Source organism: Empidonax traillii, unplaced genomic scaffold (assembly GCF_003031625.1).
Source record: "Empidonax traillii isolate 1590-97213 ecotype Southwest subspecies unplaced genomic scaffold, ASM303162v1 scaffold782:size294519, whole genome shotgun sequence".
NCBI lineage: Eukaryota > Metazoa > Chordata > Aves > Passeriformes > Tyrannidae > Empidonax > Empidonax traillii.
The window spans coordinates 63,581-76,931 of record NW_020955975.1 but is presented as its reverse complement, the minus strand read 5'-3'; the positions used below and the strand labels follow the sequence as shown (position 1 = coordinate 76,931).

The 13,351-nt window shown below is 44.4% G+C and overlaps 2 protein-coding genes across 2 annotated transcripts in view; one reads left to right on the top strand and one right to left on the bottom strand.

The window, feature by feature from the left end:
- Positions 1-739: 739 nt before the first annotated feature.
- UXS1 (UDP-glucuronate decarboxylase 1) overlaps positions 740-13,351 on the bottom strand; it is a 76,076-nt gene continuing 63,464 nt past the window's right edge. Inside the window, exons 16-17 of the transcript XR_003573214.1 lie at positions 1,555-1,568; positions 740-754 (exon numbers count right to left, since the gene is read on the bottom strand). The gene's annotated coding sequence lies outside the window, so the exon portion shown is untranslated. The remainder of the gene's footprint in view (positions 755-1,554; positions 1,569-13,351) is intronic.
- On the top strand, positions 4,935-11,173 carry CUNH2orf40 (chromosome unknown C2orf40 homolog). The gene is made up of 4 exons (XM_027901391.1): positions 4,935-5,131; positions 5,797-5,844; positions 8,292-8,449; positions 10,792-11,173. The coding sequence occupies exons 1-4, from the start codon at positions 5,041-5,043 to the stop codon at positions 10,951-10,953; spliced, it is 459 nt and encodes a 152-aa protein (XP_027757192.1). The 5' UTR covers positions 4,935-5,040; the 3' UTR covers positions 10,954-11,173.

Genomic DNA, 13,351 nt, shown 5'->3' with positions numbered 1-13,351 from the left:
GCTTTTTGTTGTTGTTGTTGTTGTTGTTGTTGTTTTTTAAGAGTGTGTGTACGTTATGGATGTGAATAATAAAATAAGGGAATGACACAACTAAAAAATAGCTCAGAAATAAGAGTTCAGGAAAAAATGTTTTGAAACATAAAAAATAAGAATCCCAAGAGACAGCAGTAAAAGAAAGAATGATTTTAATGAAATCAAGGCATGATAAAAAGACAGGTATTAATGTACTACAGTATCTCTCCATCTCCCTTCCTCTTAAATCTGGCACGCAGGCTTGCTATATACTTCCAGGTTTATCCTAAAAGGATACTGGAGGCAGTGGAAGAGAGAAAGGAGAAGGATTTCTTAGAGAGAGAATGTTTTTATCCCTCTGTGAAAAGGAAGCAGACATGATCAGATAACGTTGCCAAACTAATCCGCTTCTCACTGTGCTTATTACCAGAGTAATAGGGTTAATTCTGCAGCAAGGACAGCAAAATACTGTTATTAAATGAAGAGAGGAGGAAGGACAGACCAACAGACACTATTTCTTATTTGACAGGCTCAGACAGATGCTGCAAAAAATATCAGCAGTAGCCAAGCACATGGGAGAAAAAGAACACCAACATCTTTATTTTAAGCTATTTTCTATGTAAAATATGAGGTCTAATTTTTATTGCTAACATGGGCCAAAGTAATGGTGTAGCCAGTTGAGATGCAATGGCAGAAATGTGTCCCAAATTTTGTGTCAAGGTCAAGGAGTCTCTCAAATAAACTTTGCCTAAAGAAAAAGTGTTTGCCCTGGCACTTGGGGCTGGTTCTATCACTGTCAGGACATGTCTAGAGCAGTGGAAGAAATAGTATGAAACTCAAAATGTCAACTTACTGATGATTTAAATATTATTCCTTCTGCTTGGAAGAAAAAAAACTCATGCAGTTTTCTTGGAACAGGCTGCAGAAAACAATCTGGAGTGCCAAGTGCCTCTATCCTAAGGTTACAGAGCAGGCCAGTATGTCTGGGAGATTTTGTAAAAACCCCATTAGCAGAAAGTAATAATTTTCTGGGTGTTGGGAGTGCTGTTCGATGCTGCCATGTTCTTGATCAAACGGATAATTTTATTGGATTGTAAAAATCTACATGTGCTTCTCCGCAAAAGATGAAATGTCATCTCCTGCAATCCCTGGACAACTTACAATTTATCTATTTGCCCACTAAGTTATGATGATTATTTTATCATAAGTCTCATATAATGAGACTTATGGGGGTGGTTCTTGGAAACCCAGCTTTCAAAGACCTGTGATTATATAAGCATTTAATCTACAATGTATTTAAGAACGTTATTGTGTTGAAATGATTGAAAACATGAAACCTAATAAAGGAAGAAGGAAATAAGCCAAGATCAATCTTCCTAATGCATTTTTTTTTGTGCTTGGAATTACTGAATATCCTTGAATAGCCATTACTGATACTATTTCTCACATTTTAATGAATAAAACACAGCTCTCTCAGCAGCTACTGTGGTGAGATGCAAAAACAGAGGAATCTTTTTTTACTAAATTTTAGGCAAAATGTACAATAATAATAATAATTATAAAATTAAACACTTAAAAATTCAGGATGCTTTGAGGCAGAGATTTCCTCTCCCCCAGCCCACCAGCTGAATAGCCACACATACCCACATCACTTTAGGTACCTGCAGAAGTTGCTGGGCTTAAAACCACTATACATAAACTCAGAGATCACACAGATGAAATGGCATAGCTCAAGCAGTCACCAGACACATAGCAAGTTGTAGAGCTATTTAGCAAACCTGGAGTCTTCTTTGCTTAGCCCAAAAATTGTACACAAAGTTCTGCAGGCTCCAAAGACCAAGCTGCCAGCAGCAGACTCAGCTATCAGAATTTCTCTGTCTTCAGTGATCTCCTTGCCTTGTTCCTGCCTGTAGTTTCTCAAGGTCAGGCTCAGAGTAGTTTCTGTTGGATTGCTCCCAGATTTTTGCCTCAGGCTTGCAAGACCATAGTCCTCAGTCTAGCTCCATGCTAGAATGTGATGAACCTGCCAGCTCCAGCAGCCTGCTATCCTGCCAGAGACATCCCTCCCATTCGTGGTCCCCATTATGCTATCAGGCTTGATGGAGTTTACACCGTGTGTGAAGAGGCCCTGCTCATTCCAGAGCTGTCTGGGCAACAGTCCTGCTGACAGCATTAATTAACATCTTTCAATAAAATTTCAGCACCAAGAGTCTACTATTGTCACCAGTGGTGATGAAAGACATTTAACTGAATGACATCATTACTGCAGACTTGCTTACCTGGTGCCCATGGGAATGCTGCCTAACCATCCTAGCAGAGAGCTTTAAGCACTGGCATGCCAGTGGAGGCGAACCAAGCCCTAAGACAAGCCTTAAACTCATCCATGTTTTAAAGAAAGCAATGTTACTGCTGAAGGAGAGATCCCAGAAAAACACTGCATTATCCAAGTTGCACACAGAGTGACTCTGTTTTCTCATGTTAAACAGCAGAAAGGGGTAGGTACCACAGGCATGTCAATACACTTGGATATTCACTTGGGGGTAAATAGTTCAAATAACAATGCAGAAAAAAATATATCTTACTACATTACCAGGGCAACAGTACCTTAGTCCTAAAAATAACCTGAAAGAAATAAAGATTGCTACTGGGAAAACACCAGTCCCCTTTCACCCCTGCCTTTGAAAAGAAGTGGTGTTATATTTTTACACAACTTCTTTACTTTGTGTCAAAAACTTCTGTCCCCTGAACTGAGAAAGTGACCTCTTCTGGGGAGACACTGCACTCAGTTTAAACCTGAGCATTATAGTCTCCTGTCAATCACTTCTTCCATCTCTAGAGCAATGATTTTCTACAATAACCTTGTACTTGAGTCAATCCATTCTCCGGTTTTCACCAGATTGCATTTTATCCCAGCAGTTTCTTGAGTGATATATTTGGTATCCAGAGGAGGTTCTGTGCTTTCTATTCCATTGACCCAGAAGCAAAAATCACCTGAAGTTCTGCACAGCCCCAGCTCCCACACAAGGTTTGTTATAAACCACCCAGCTGAACAAAACATCCTTTGCCACTACCAGTATAGCAGTAAACCATGAATATTCATGAATTATTGCCCTGGTTTTATGAATTATCTCGATCATAGCTTTTACATGTAGCCTTGCATATGTGCTTCACTTCTGTCCCTTCCAGCTATATTCTGCAAATACCTATCCAAAAACCTCAGGTGGTTTTTGCAAACAGGCTGTCAACGTTAAGCTGATGAAAGAGTGCACTGATTCAGAAAAAGGGGCGTTTGCTCCAACGCACAGTGCTGTCTGCTGACACTTGGAGCATGGAGCTATAGGGAAAAATCACTCAGAAGCAATGACAGAAAAGACAAACTCATTTTGATTCACAGTTGTGTGGGAGTTAAGCCAGGACCCCAGCTTCCTATGGAAGAGTTTCCATCACAGGGATTTGGAAGGTGCTGCTTCCTCCTGCTTTGCCTCTGGGGAAAGATGTGACTCCTGCAGAGAGCAAGAGGCACTTTGGCTTAAGCAACTGCATGGCTTTTTTAAGCTGTTGCTGCTGCTGCTTCAGCTGAGATCACAGAATCACAGCAACCATAGAACGGTTTGGATTGGAAGCAACATTAAAGAGGATCTTGTTCCAACCCCTCCCTGCCATGGGCAGGGACACCTTCCCCTAGACCAGGTTGCTCGGAGCCCCAGCCAACCCAGCCTTAAACACTTCCAGGGCTGAGACATCCACAACTTCACTGGGAAACCTGTTCCAGTAAAACTTCTTCCTAATATCTAATCTAAATCTACTCGGTCTGAAGCCATTCCCCTTGTCCTGTCACTACATGCCCTTCTGACAAGTCCTTATATAAAAGATGAGCAGATATTTCAGCATTAGCTCAAGGGTGCTGGGGAATGAAGGGCAGCAAGGGAAAACCTTTGAGTGCAGGTCCAAGTAATTTTTTCACAAGGGGAAAGATCCATGGGGCAAACAGGAGCGGTTGCATGAAGCAGCATTCAGGCTGAGGCTGGGGCACTGCTGAGGGACCAACTCATGCTGGTGATTCTTCTGCATTTTTTGCTGAGTGATAAAGCCAGCCATGGGATCTGGTCCCACCCCCACAATTAGCTGTGTCTGAATAGCACTGACAGGTCACACATCTCATCACAGGGAGTTGCCACACCACTGCACAGCTCCCTCAGTGTGCACTCCTGTATCTGTATGTATACATACATACATATTTAATATACATATTTATATACAATCACAATATGCACAGTATGCAGTGTGTGTGTGTGTGTGTGTGTGTGTGTGTGTGTGTGTGTGTATTCAACTGCAACTGATCTGTAACTGATCCTTGTATCATAAAGCTAAGACCTCAGCACTTGCCAGATTTCTCACAAGTAGTTTACAGAGAGAGCCCAGCTCTACCTTGTTCTACTCTGGCACAGGTTCAGCAGGAGGTGAGATGCTCGTAACGGCCTCCTGAGTGTTGTGGGTCTCTGCTGTGAGGGAAGAGAGAGGTTTGTGTCCGAGGACGGGTAAGAAATTCACTAGGAATTCATCTGGGGTGTTTCTGGCATCTGCAAGGGAACAAACTGAAATATTTATTAACTGAGGAAAGGTTAAATCTGAATCAGTAAAAGAGAGAGTAAGTTTAGGCACCAGTACCGCTGACAGCTCTTTACCATTCCCACTGGACTGATTACGTGTAACACCAAACAAAGGCGGTGCTGGCAAGTGGCCGAGCACACGGGTGGGTGCCCGGTCCTGCCCAAACGAATCTCCCCGCACCTCGAAGCGCAGGGTGCACAAGCCCACGGAATACCCCACGCGATGCCAGGGAACTGCCGGGGCCGGGAGCGCTCCCTCCGGACCCGCCCTCTCCCGCCGGCCCGGCCGCCTCTCCGCCCCGCCTCGTGGCGTCGGGCCCATTCCCTGCGCTCCGGCTCCTCCGCCCCTGCCTCCATCTCCATCCTCTCCGTGTCCTCCTGCACAGGTGGGTCTCCTCGCCTCGCCGCTCCAGCCGCGATGCCGCCGCGCCCCCTCGGGGCCCTGCCCGGGGCTCCCCTGCTCCTCCTCCTCCTCCTCCTCCTCATCCCGCTGCTCTGCGCGGCCCCCGGTGAGTGAGCGCGGCGTGCGGGATAAGGGGCTGAGGGAAAGCATAGTCTGGCACGTCCTGGGGAGCGGGAAAAAGCCTTTGCCTGGCATTCCACGTGGGGTAGCACTTTCGGACGCCCCAAAACTTGTGCAAGTTGGGCATCTTTTTTAAAAGGTTTGCCAGTGAACTAAAGCATTTCGGAGAAGTCGGGCGCTTGCAGGTCTCCTGTTGCGCTGCCGGATCGTGGGTTAATGCCTTGGGGATCAGCAGGATGAGTGCTTCGATGCACTTTGGGGGCAGACTGCCAGGCTGCCAGACAACTTTGGAGCAGTTAGCATGGCCCTCACCCAGTGACCAGGGTTTCGTGCTGCCTCGGATGCTGGTACTGGCACCAGCTGTGGTTTTCTGATGAAAAATATAAATTACCTGGTGAGGAAGGCCAGTATCATGGTTATGTTGCCAAGAAGATCTGGGGAGGGGATGCTGGATTGTCAGAAGCTTCCCTGTGGTATGTGTTGCGCTTAAATGTGGAAAAAGGAGCAAAGTGAAGCGCTGGGAGAAACTTGTCTCTTTTGCCTGTTGATCTGGAGCTATGACAAAAATAATTCTGGTATTTTTTGAGAAATAATCTTTATGTTGTTATTTCCTTCTCAGTAAATGCATGTGCTTTATTTTTATATGTCTAGATGTTCCAAGGGGAAATAAGCTTAAACTGATGCTTCAGAAACGAGAAGGTAAGTAATGAAGCAGCAAAATGCTTTCCTTTATTTTTCCTTTGAGTCAGTTGCTGTCAGCTGAGGCTGCTGCTGTGGTGTCTCGGTACCTCCAGCCCAAGGAGAGCACATGGAGCAGCAGGCTGCAAGCACACAGCCACTTTCACTACGTACCACACCAAAACCCCCCACTTGGACAGAGCCTGTGCCTTCATGCCTGTTTGGGACCTGGTATGGGCCAGGCTCTGCTTACTACAGCCCACTCCCAAAACCGGGGTTCCCAGCCTCCCTTTTCCTCTGTGCAGTGCACAGCACCCACCTTTCCCAGTGTACGCATGGCAGACGTGGCATTTATCTTGTTCATTCTGGGAAGTCACAAGCTTTTCTGAGGAATTATAATGCATGGAAATTGTGCTGGCTCAGGCACAGAGAAGAAAATGTGCAAACCTGGCTTGCTTATGATGCCTTGACTTGTTCTTTTAGTCTTCTTGGCCCCACATGTGCTTCCTCTTTGGAAGACTGCTTTCTTATGGAAGAGATGATAGGCCCAGCAGTCAAATGCACAGAATGGCTTGCTGGTTGAGGGAAGGGTGTGGAAATCATGCCAACTGGGAACAAGCAGCACCGCAGCAGATGAAATATCCCAGAAGTTTTGATCACCTCCCCTCAGCCTGCTCTATTGCTGAACCAAAATATTTATACCGCCACAGAGGGGACTCATTTTCTGCAAGCCTGCCTGATTTCTCACTGTTTTTCTTCTGGCACCACCTGCCCTAAAATATGTATCCCATTCACATCTGTTTTCCTTGTGTGCGTGTTCTCTAGGTCACCGTTCTGCAGTGTTTGCGTGCAGACAGGAGCCATCCACACCCTCCCTGCTCCCCAGCATTAGGCCACTTGTTTGCTGGGTTCCCCTGGGACCACCAAAGGGGAAACTTTTAGAGCAAGCAGACCACATGGTTTAGACCAGGAAGAACTGCAAAGCCTTGAAGGAGGGAACGTGCAGCCCCTTTAACGTCAGCCTTGCTCCCCTTTTCTGGTTGGTTTCTAAAGTGAACAGGCCAAGAGCACGGTACTGCTTCCCTTGCTGGCAGTGTCCCTTGTGCGAGGCTTATTCATGGGACATTTGCTCAGCTGTCCCTCCTCCCAGTAATAACACCCAGCTCACCCTGAGTTATCAGTTTCCAGCTCATCCTCGCAGGACAGCCTACTGTTTCCCACTCTTCGTGCAACAACTCATCTATCACTTTTGTCTCTTGAATCGCCTGCTCACTGCAGTCCTTTGTCTCCCTGAGAGTCCGACCAGCTCCTACTTCAAAGGTTTTCACATCTCCACTTGACTTCCCTCCCTGTCTGCCCCAGTCTCCTCCCTTGCAATCCCCAAAACCCCCATCCACACCCATGTTCCTGATTTCTCCCTCATTCCAATGAACACTGAAGCCAAGACATTTCTCCTACTCCCCCAAGTGTGTCTTGTTTCACAGGCAGATCAATACCGGGTTTTATCATTTCTGTGTGTGGCTGGGGGCTGGCCAGTCACAGAATCGTAGAACTGCAAAGGCTGGAAAAGATCTGTAAGACTGAGTCCAACTACTTACCCAGCACAGCCGTGTTCACTACTAAACCATGTCCCCAGGTGCTACATCTACATGTTTTTTGAACACTTCCAGGGATGGTGATTCCACCACTTCCCTGGGCAGCTTGTTCCAATGCCTGACCTTCCTTTCAGTGGAGGAATTTTTCCTAACATCCTGTATAAACCTTGCATTACTTGAGGCCAGTTCTTCTTGTCCCGTTTGAGTCCTCACATCCATACCTTTTGGGGGTACATAAATTCCTCTAGCAGCCACAGCAAACTGCCTGACTCTTAGGCATGGAGCAAGCCAGACAGGCACATCTGGGTCTCCCAGGCTGAGGACATTCCCATGCACCCACCACGCAGTGTGCTATGAAAGCCTAATGGGCTTTTATTTTCAGGCATAGAGGGCATTTAGTAGCACTCATTATTTCAAAGCTACTTTCTTACACAACAGATTTTAAAAATCTTTCTTCAGCCTGAAAAGTTAGCAGTGTTTTTCCAGCTTCCTCAGGTTTTTTAACTTCACCTGTCATCTTCTTTCCAATTTCTGCAACTGCAGCGCAGAGAGGCCAGTCTTCTGTTCTCTCCTCAAAGCACAAACACATTGTGTATATGCTCTTTGGGTGTATACATTTAAATTCCTCACTAAGCTGCTGTCTTTGAGCTCAGAACAGCTTTTTGAAAATCCAGGAGAATGAGGGTAGCTGAGAAATCCTATTACATCAGTGATTCCTGGGTTTATTACTGTACTCTGCTACAGTCATAGCACTGGCAAGCACAAAGGTGATGGCATGACGTGAGAAACATTTTCTTACTTGCTGCAAGCAGTACACTTCAGGCTGACCAAAAATTTCCTGGCATGCCTTTTGTGTGGGGGAATTAATTTCAGCCCCTGTTGCTGCAAAGCCTGAGGTGTCAGTGAAGGAAACGGCAGCCAAGGAGTTCCTGAGCAGCCTGAGACGCCAGAGGCGCCAGCTGTGGGACAGAAGCCAGCCTGATGTACAGCAGTGGTACCAGCAGTTCCTGTACCTGGGATTCGATGAGGCGGTGAGTATACGGAATGGTGAGCAGCATGGAGAAAAGGCTCCGGGGAAACCTCATTGTGACCTTTCAGTACTTACAGGGAGTTTATAAAAAAGAGGGAGAGCAGACAGTGATAGGACGAGGAGGAATGGTTTTAAACTAAAAAATAAGAGATTTAGATTAGATATTTGGAAGAAATTATTTACTCACAATTATTTTGTTACTTGTGCTGAGGCATGAGAGCAGGTTGCCCAGAGAAGTGGTAGCTGCCCTATCCCTCTAAGTGTTTAAGGCCAGGTTGGATGGGACTTTGAGCAATCTGGTGTAGTAGAAGGTGTCCCTGTCCACGGCAGGGGGGTTGGAACTAGATGATCTTTAATGTGCCTTCCAAGTCAAGCCTTTCTGTTTGGTCAGAAAGGCTTCTATAAGGGAGGGGTTTAGACTGAGCAGAGGCAAATGAGGATGCCCAGCCACGGGGGCACCCAGGGAGAGGCTGCCCTGCTTCTGTACACAGAGACTGAGATTTCTTCTTTTAAAGTAGTAAATGTCACACAGAAATATTAGCTCTCTTGTTAAAGATTCCTGCAAAATGTTATTAGCAGAAAAAGATTTTGTGTAGAGTTCCTGCCTGCTATCAGAGGTAAGCTTAATAAATTGCAATTGGGCATATGAACAAAGTCTGCTTTGAGAAATAAATGGCCAGACTCGAAGCAATCAATCGTATTTCAGGAAATTAATTTGTCAGCCTCAACCTAATCAGCTTGCTTTTAAACACGCTCAGAAATCCACACCACACTGGTTATGATTGCCATTGCTCCATGAAATCGCACTGTCATCACGTACCTAATGCACACATGTGCCTCCTTGGTGTGGGCAGCTCCTGACCACCACCTACACCAGCAGCTGAGCCTTGAATCCAAATGTGAAAGGAAAACCATTTGATAATATTCAGCCAACCTCCCTTCAAAAGAGAAGGATACATTTTTTAAAAACAGTTAATTTGTAAAAACACTGGAGTGTAATCAAGCTCTGCACAGAGCTCTACTAAATAGATGCTGAAATAAGGCAAAAAAAAGTGCCTTTGGTTGCAGTCCCACATGTAGCATCATTTCTACTTTTAATAAGGGATAAAAATAGTTATAGATGTTGAATTCTTGGCTTCTGTCAGCTGCATGAATATGTTTAATGAGATTGCATTGGAACAGGCAAGCTGGAGAACATTTTAGACCTTCATGCTATGTGGATTGCTTAGAAGATGAATGCACTCATTTTCAAAGCTGTAACAATTAGAAAAATAATCCTTTGCTTGAGCTGAAATAATGAAGGGTGCTTTTTTTAATTCTCCTGGACATTATGTGGATAGAAGTCACTTTTTAACAGCATGGCTATATCCCCCTCCATCAATAGGAATAGAAAAAAAAACAGGAAAAGTGTTTTATACATCAGAAACTTAAGACTGGGGGCAAATACCAAAAGTAATAAAGACAAGCCATGCAGAAAAAGTGAATTGTCCTCAGAGTTCCTGTGTGTATTTCAAAAACTGAAATGAGGCCTGTTGAGGGATACAATGAATCCACTTAGTAGGTTTGAGTATTAAGGCACAGTTTTAAGAATGAAATAACTGTTTGTTCCAGCAAAGGACTTGGGTCATACTTATCCATTGTGTATTTTGCAAAACTTTTTTTTTTTTTATTTTTCAAATCTCAGCCAAAAAAATATTTCCGAAGAGTCATTCATATGGAAAGGCTTTGGCTTGGCAAGTATCTGAGATCCTTGCACACTGTTTTTCCTCTGCTGTTTTGCGCAGAATTGGACTGCTTATTGCATTTCCATAGCTAGAAGGCTGCACTGTACCTTCATTTTTACCCATGCAAGGTGGGCGTGAGAGATCACAGACAGAAAGCAAAAGCTTGTTGCACCCCAGTCACGGACATAACAACTAAAGGCATGGGACAAGAGACAACTAAACCTTTAGATTTTTAAGTGCAAAACATTAAAATGGTTTTACAGTCCACCAATGACAAGGTAATAGAGGTATTACAGATGCTTAGTGCACATCTCAGTTGAAGGCATGCTCACATGCAACACTTTAGAGTGGGCAGAGGGTGTAGGGGTGGGTGGCAGGTGGGGTTGGGCAGGACAATTCCTGCACTCGGGATCCTGATAATCCCACAGAGAAGGCAAAACGTCTCGAAACCTCTTAGATCAAAAGATTTAATTTATGACAAATGTGCAAAGGATCCAAATTTCTACAAGAGGCGCTTGCACCACTTCTGTTTCATCTCATCATTGTAAAGTTTCAGACTGGAAAGCAAATGTCCCCCCTCCCCCTTTTTTTTTTTTAAATTTATTTTTATTTTTGGCAGAAATTTGAAGATGACATCTCCTACTGGACAAACTTAGGGCGTGCTCGTAATGAATATTATGGTGGGTACTACCAGCACCACTACGATGAAGATTCTCCAATTGGCCCACGAAATCCACACAGCTTCAGGCACGGAGCAGGCGTCAACTACGACGATTACTAATGTCATTTATCTTACTATAGCTGGTGCCTGTAGGGCTGCACTGGGCAAAAGTGAGTCCTCCCTCAGTCAGAATGACCCCGCTTTCTTTCTATTTGTGTCAAACAGCAAGAGTAAAGGAACTGCCAGACTTTGATGAAAGCAACGTGACTTTAACTACCATTACTTAGTAGTACACTATATATAAAGTGTTATAGAAATAAAGCTTTTTTTGATAAAATAAGCAGGTTGCCATTATTCAGTAGAGTTTGTAGCAGCAAGTTTAATTCCAACTGTATTACTACAGATTTCTTTGTAAAGGGCACTTTCATTTGCTCTCCTACAATCAATTGCAAAATCACATTATATCATCTACTTTGGCATATAGAATACATAATATAAGCCAGTATACTTAAGATGTGCCTGCTCGTTCAGATTTTTATCAACAAATAAATCCAATTATTCTTGGGGGAAAAGAAAAAAAATTCCTCTCAATTGAAGTGTTGCCTTGTTTCCTCTTCTGTTGTTTCCATACCTACTGCACCCAGCCTGTATGACATGGCACTTCTACAGCTCCTGTTGGGTCAAGGACAGATATTCACAAAAGCTAAATTAAGTGCAGAGGAACTCGCCTACCTACAAAGCTTGTGAAAACATTCTCTAGGGAATGGTCTCAAGGCATGAACCTGACTTCAGATGTAATTGCTGAAAGGCAGAGCATCTAACCTGAGTGGCCCCAACCCCTCCCAGACACGATAACCCGAAGGTTATCTTTGGTGAATATTCCCCTTTTTGTCCATTCCACTTAGCATCAAGCTTTCAGCTGAGCTCAAACCAACAAGCTAAGCTATTTAAAATGAAGTTAGTATCAGACAGCATCCAACACAATCCCCTGACATAATTTCCTACTGTGAAGTTCCCTCTACCTCCAGTTCAAACTGGAATGTATGTGCATTAGTCTGAGTATCAAAATATATCAGAGACTAGGCATCTGTCAAGGAAGGGTTGTTGGTGGCATCACGTATGTTAAGAACCCCAAAATACAACCAACTTTTGTACTACAGCAACGTCATCCATTATTGTAGAAAAGCACTCACGGAGATCTAAGCCTAGGAGGGAGATTTCGGCTGTCAGGGGCTTCAGGAGGAGCTTGGCAGGGGAAAGCACTGCTAGTTCTTGATAAATATAGAGGACTGGGAAGGGACAGGTGAGGAAGGCTGGCTCCATGACTTCTAGAATTGAAGAATCAGGATAAAGAGAGATGAAATGGTTTCCTCCAGAGCAGTCAGAGAAGACAGCCTGGATGCTTTAGCTGTCTGTCATCTGAAGCTTACAAGAAATTTCCAAAGCATGGATCATGGCAACACCATTCTTTACACTTCTTTCTTAACTCTGTTTCCTAATCTTCCACTTAAAGCCCTCACTGTGTGATGGACTGGTGTCTAGGAGAGGCAGCCCAGCACTATCCAGCTCCTTCCAGGAACGCTTCCAGGGAGATAGCTCTTTGCTGAGGGAGTCAAACGGAACAAACATATTAGTCACTTCTCTGCATTCACAGATACGTGCTAGCCTAACATGCTCCAAACCCTCAGCTTTCCCAAGGCTTGCTCTTAGCATCCTTGCCAGTTTAATTGATTTAAACTGGTGTGTTTCCTTGGTAGAAAAGCCTTTATTCCAAATACAGAATAATCCCATTCTGAGTCAAGCACAGACTCTTTTGCACAGTTGGAAAACACCTATTCCTAGAAGAATACTTCTATTTTGCATCCTACCAAAAAAGTGCACTGAATTTGGCAACATTTAAAGCATGCTGATAATTTCCATCACTTCCTAGAATTTACAACAACTGGGAATTCAGAGCTGCTGAATAAGGAAGAATTTAAAAAGTGATGAAAAAGATCATCCCTCCCTAGACCTTTGTAAGTTGTGTCCATTCCTGCAGGCTGACTCAGTCTAGCAGTTTTCTGTGCCTTGCAGGTTCACAACCAAGTCTATGATCTCTATCTTTTGAATTCTCTAAGAAAAAAAAAAAATCTTTTCCATTATGTTATGTTGTATGGTTAAGGACTGGATTAGAGTTAACCTTCTCCATAACAACACCTATGATGCCATGACTTAAGATTTGCGACTAAACGAGTGTAGGCAGAACACCGATGTTCTTGCTGTGGTTGAACAGTGCTTGCGCAGCCTCTAGACTGCTCAGCTCCCATGCTGTTCCCTAGCAGGCAGGCTGGGGGTGGGTGAGAGGTTGGAAGGGGGTGTGAGTGGGACAGCTGATCCAAAATGGCCAATTCCATCTGATAGAATGACTTGCCCAACACTAGAAGCTGGGAAGAAGAATAAGGGGGTAGGGGTTTTGCCTTCCAGGGTAGCTACTGCTAAGGGACAGGGTAAGCAACAGTCCTGTTTAGGGGAGATGGTG

Bases quoted from the DNA above. Each gene is read 5' to 3' on its own strand.
- CUNH2orf40 (XM_027901391.1), top strand. From the start codon at position 5,041: ATGCCGCCGCGCCCCCTCGGGGCCCTGCCCGGGGCTCCCCTGCTCCTC. The intron at 5,845-8,291 runs GTAAGTAATGAA...AATTAATTTCAG, and splicing joins GATGCTTCAGAAACGAGAAG to CCCCTGTTGCTGCAAAGCCT. The intron at 8,450-10,791 runs GTGAGTATACGG...TATTTTTGGCAG, and splicing joins ACCTGGGATTCGATGAGGCG to AAATTTGAAGATGACATCTC.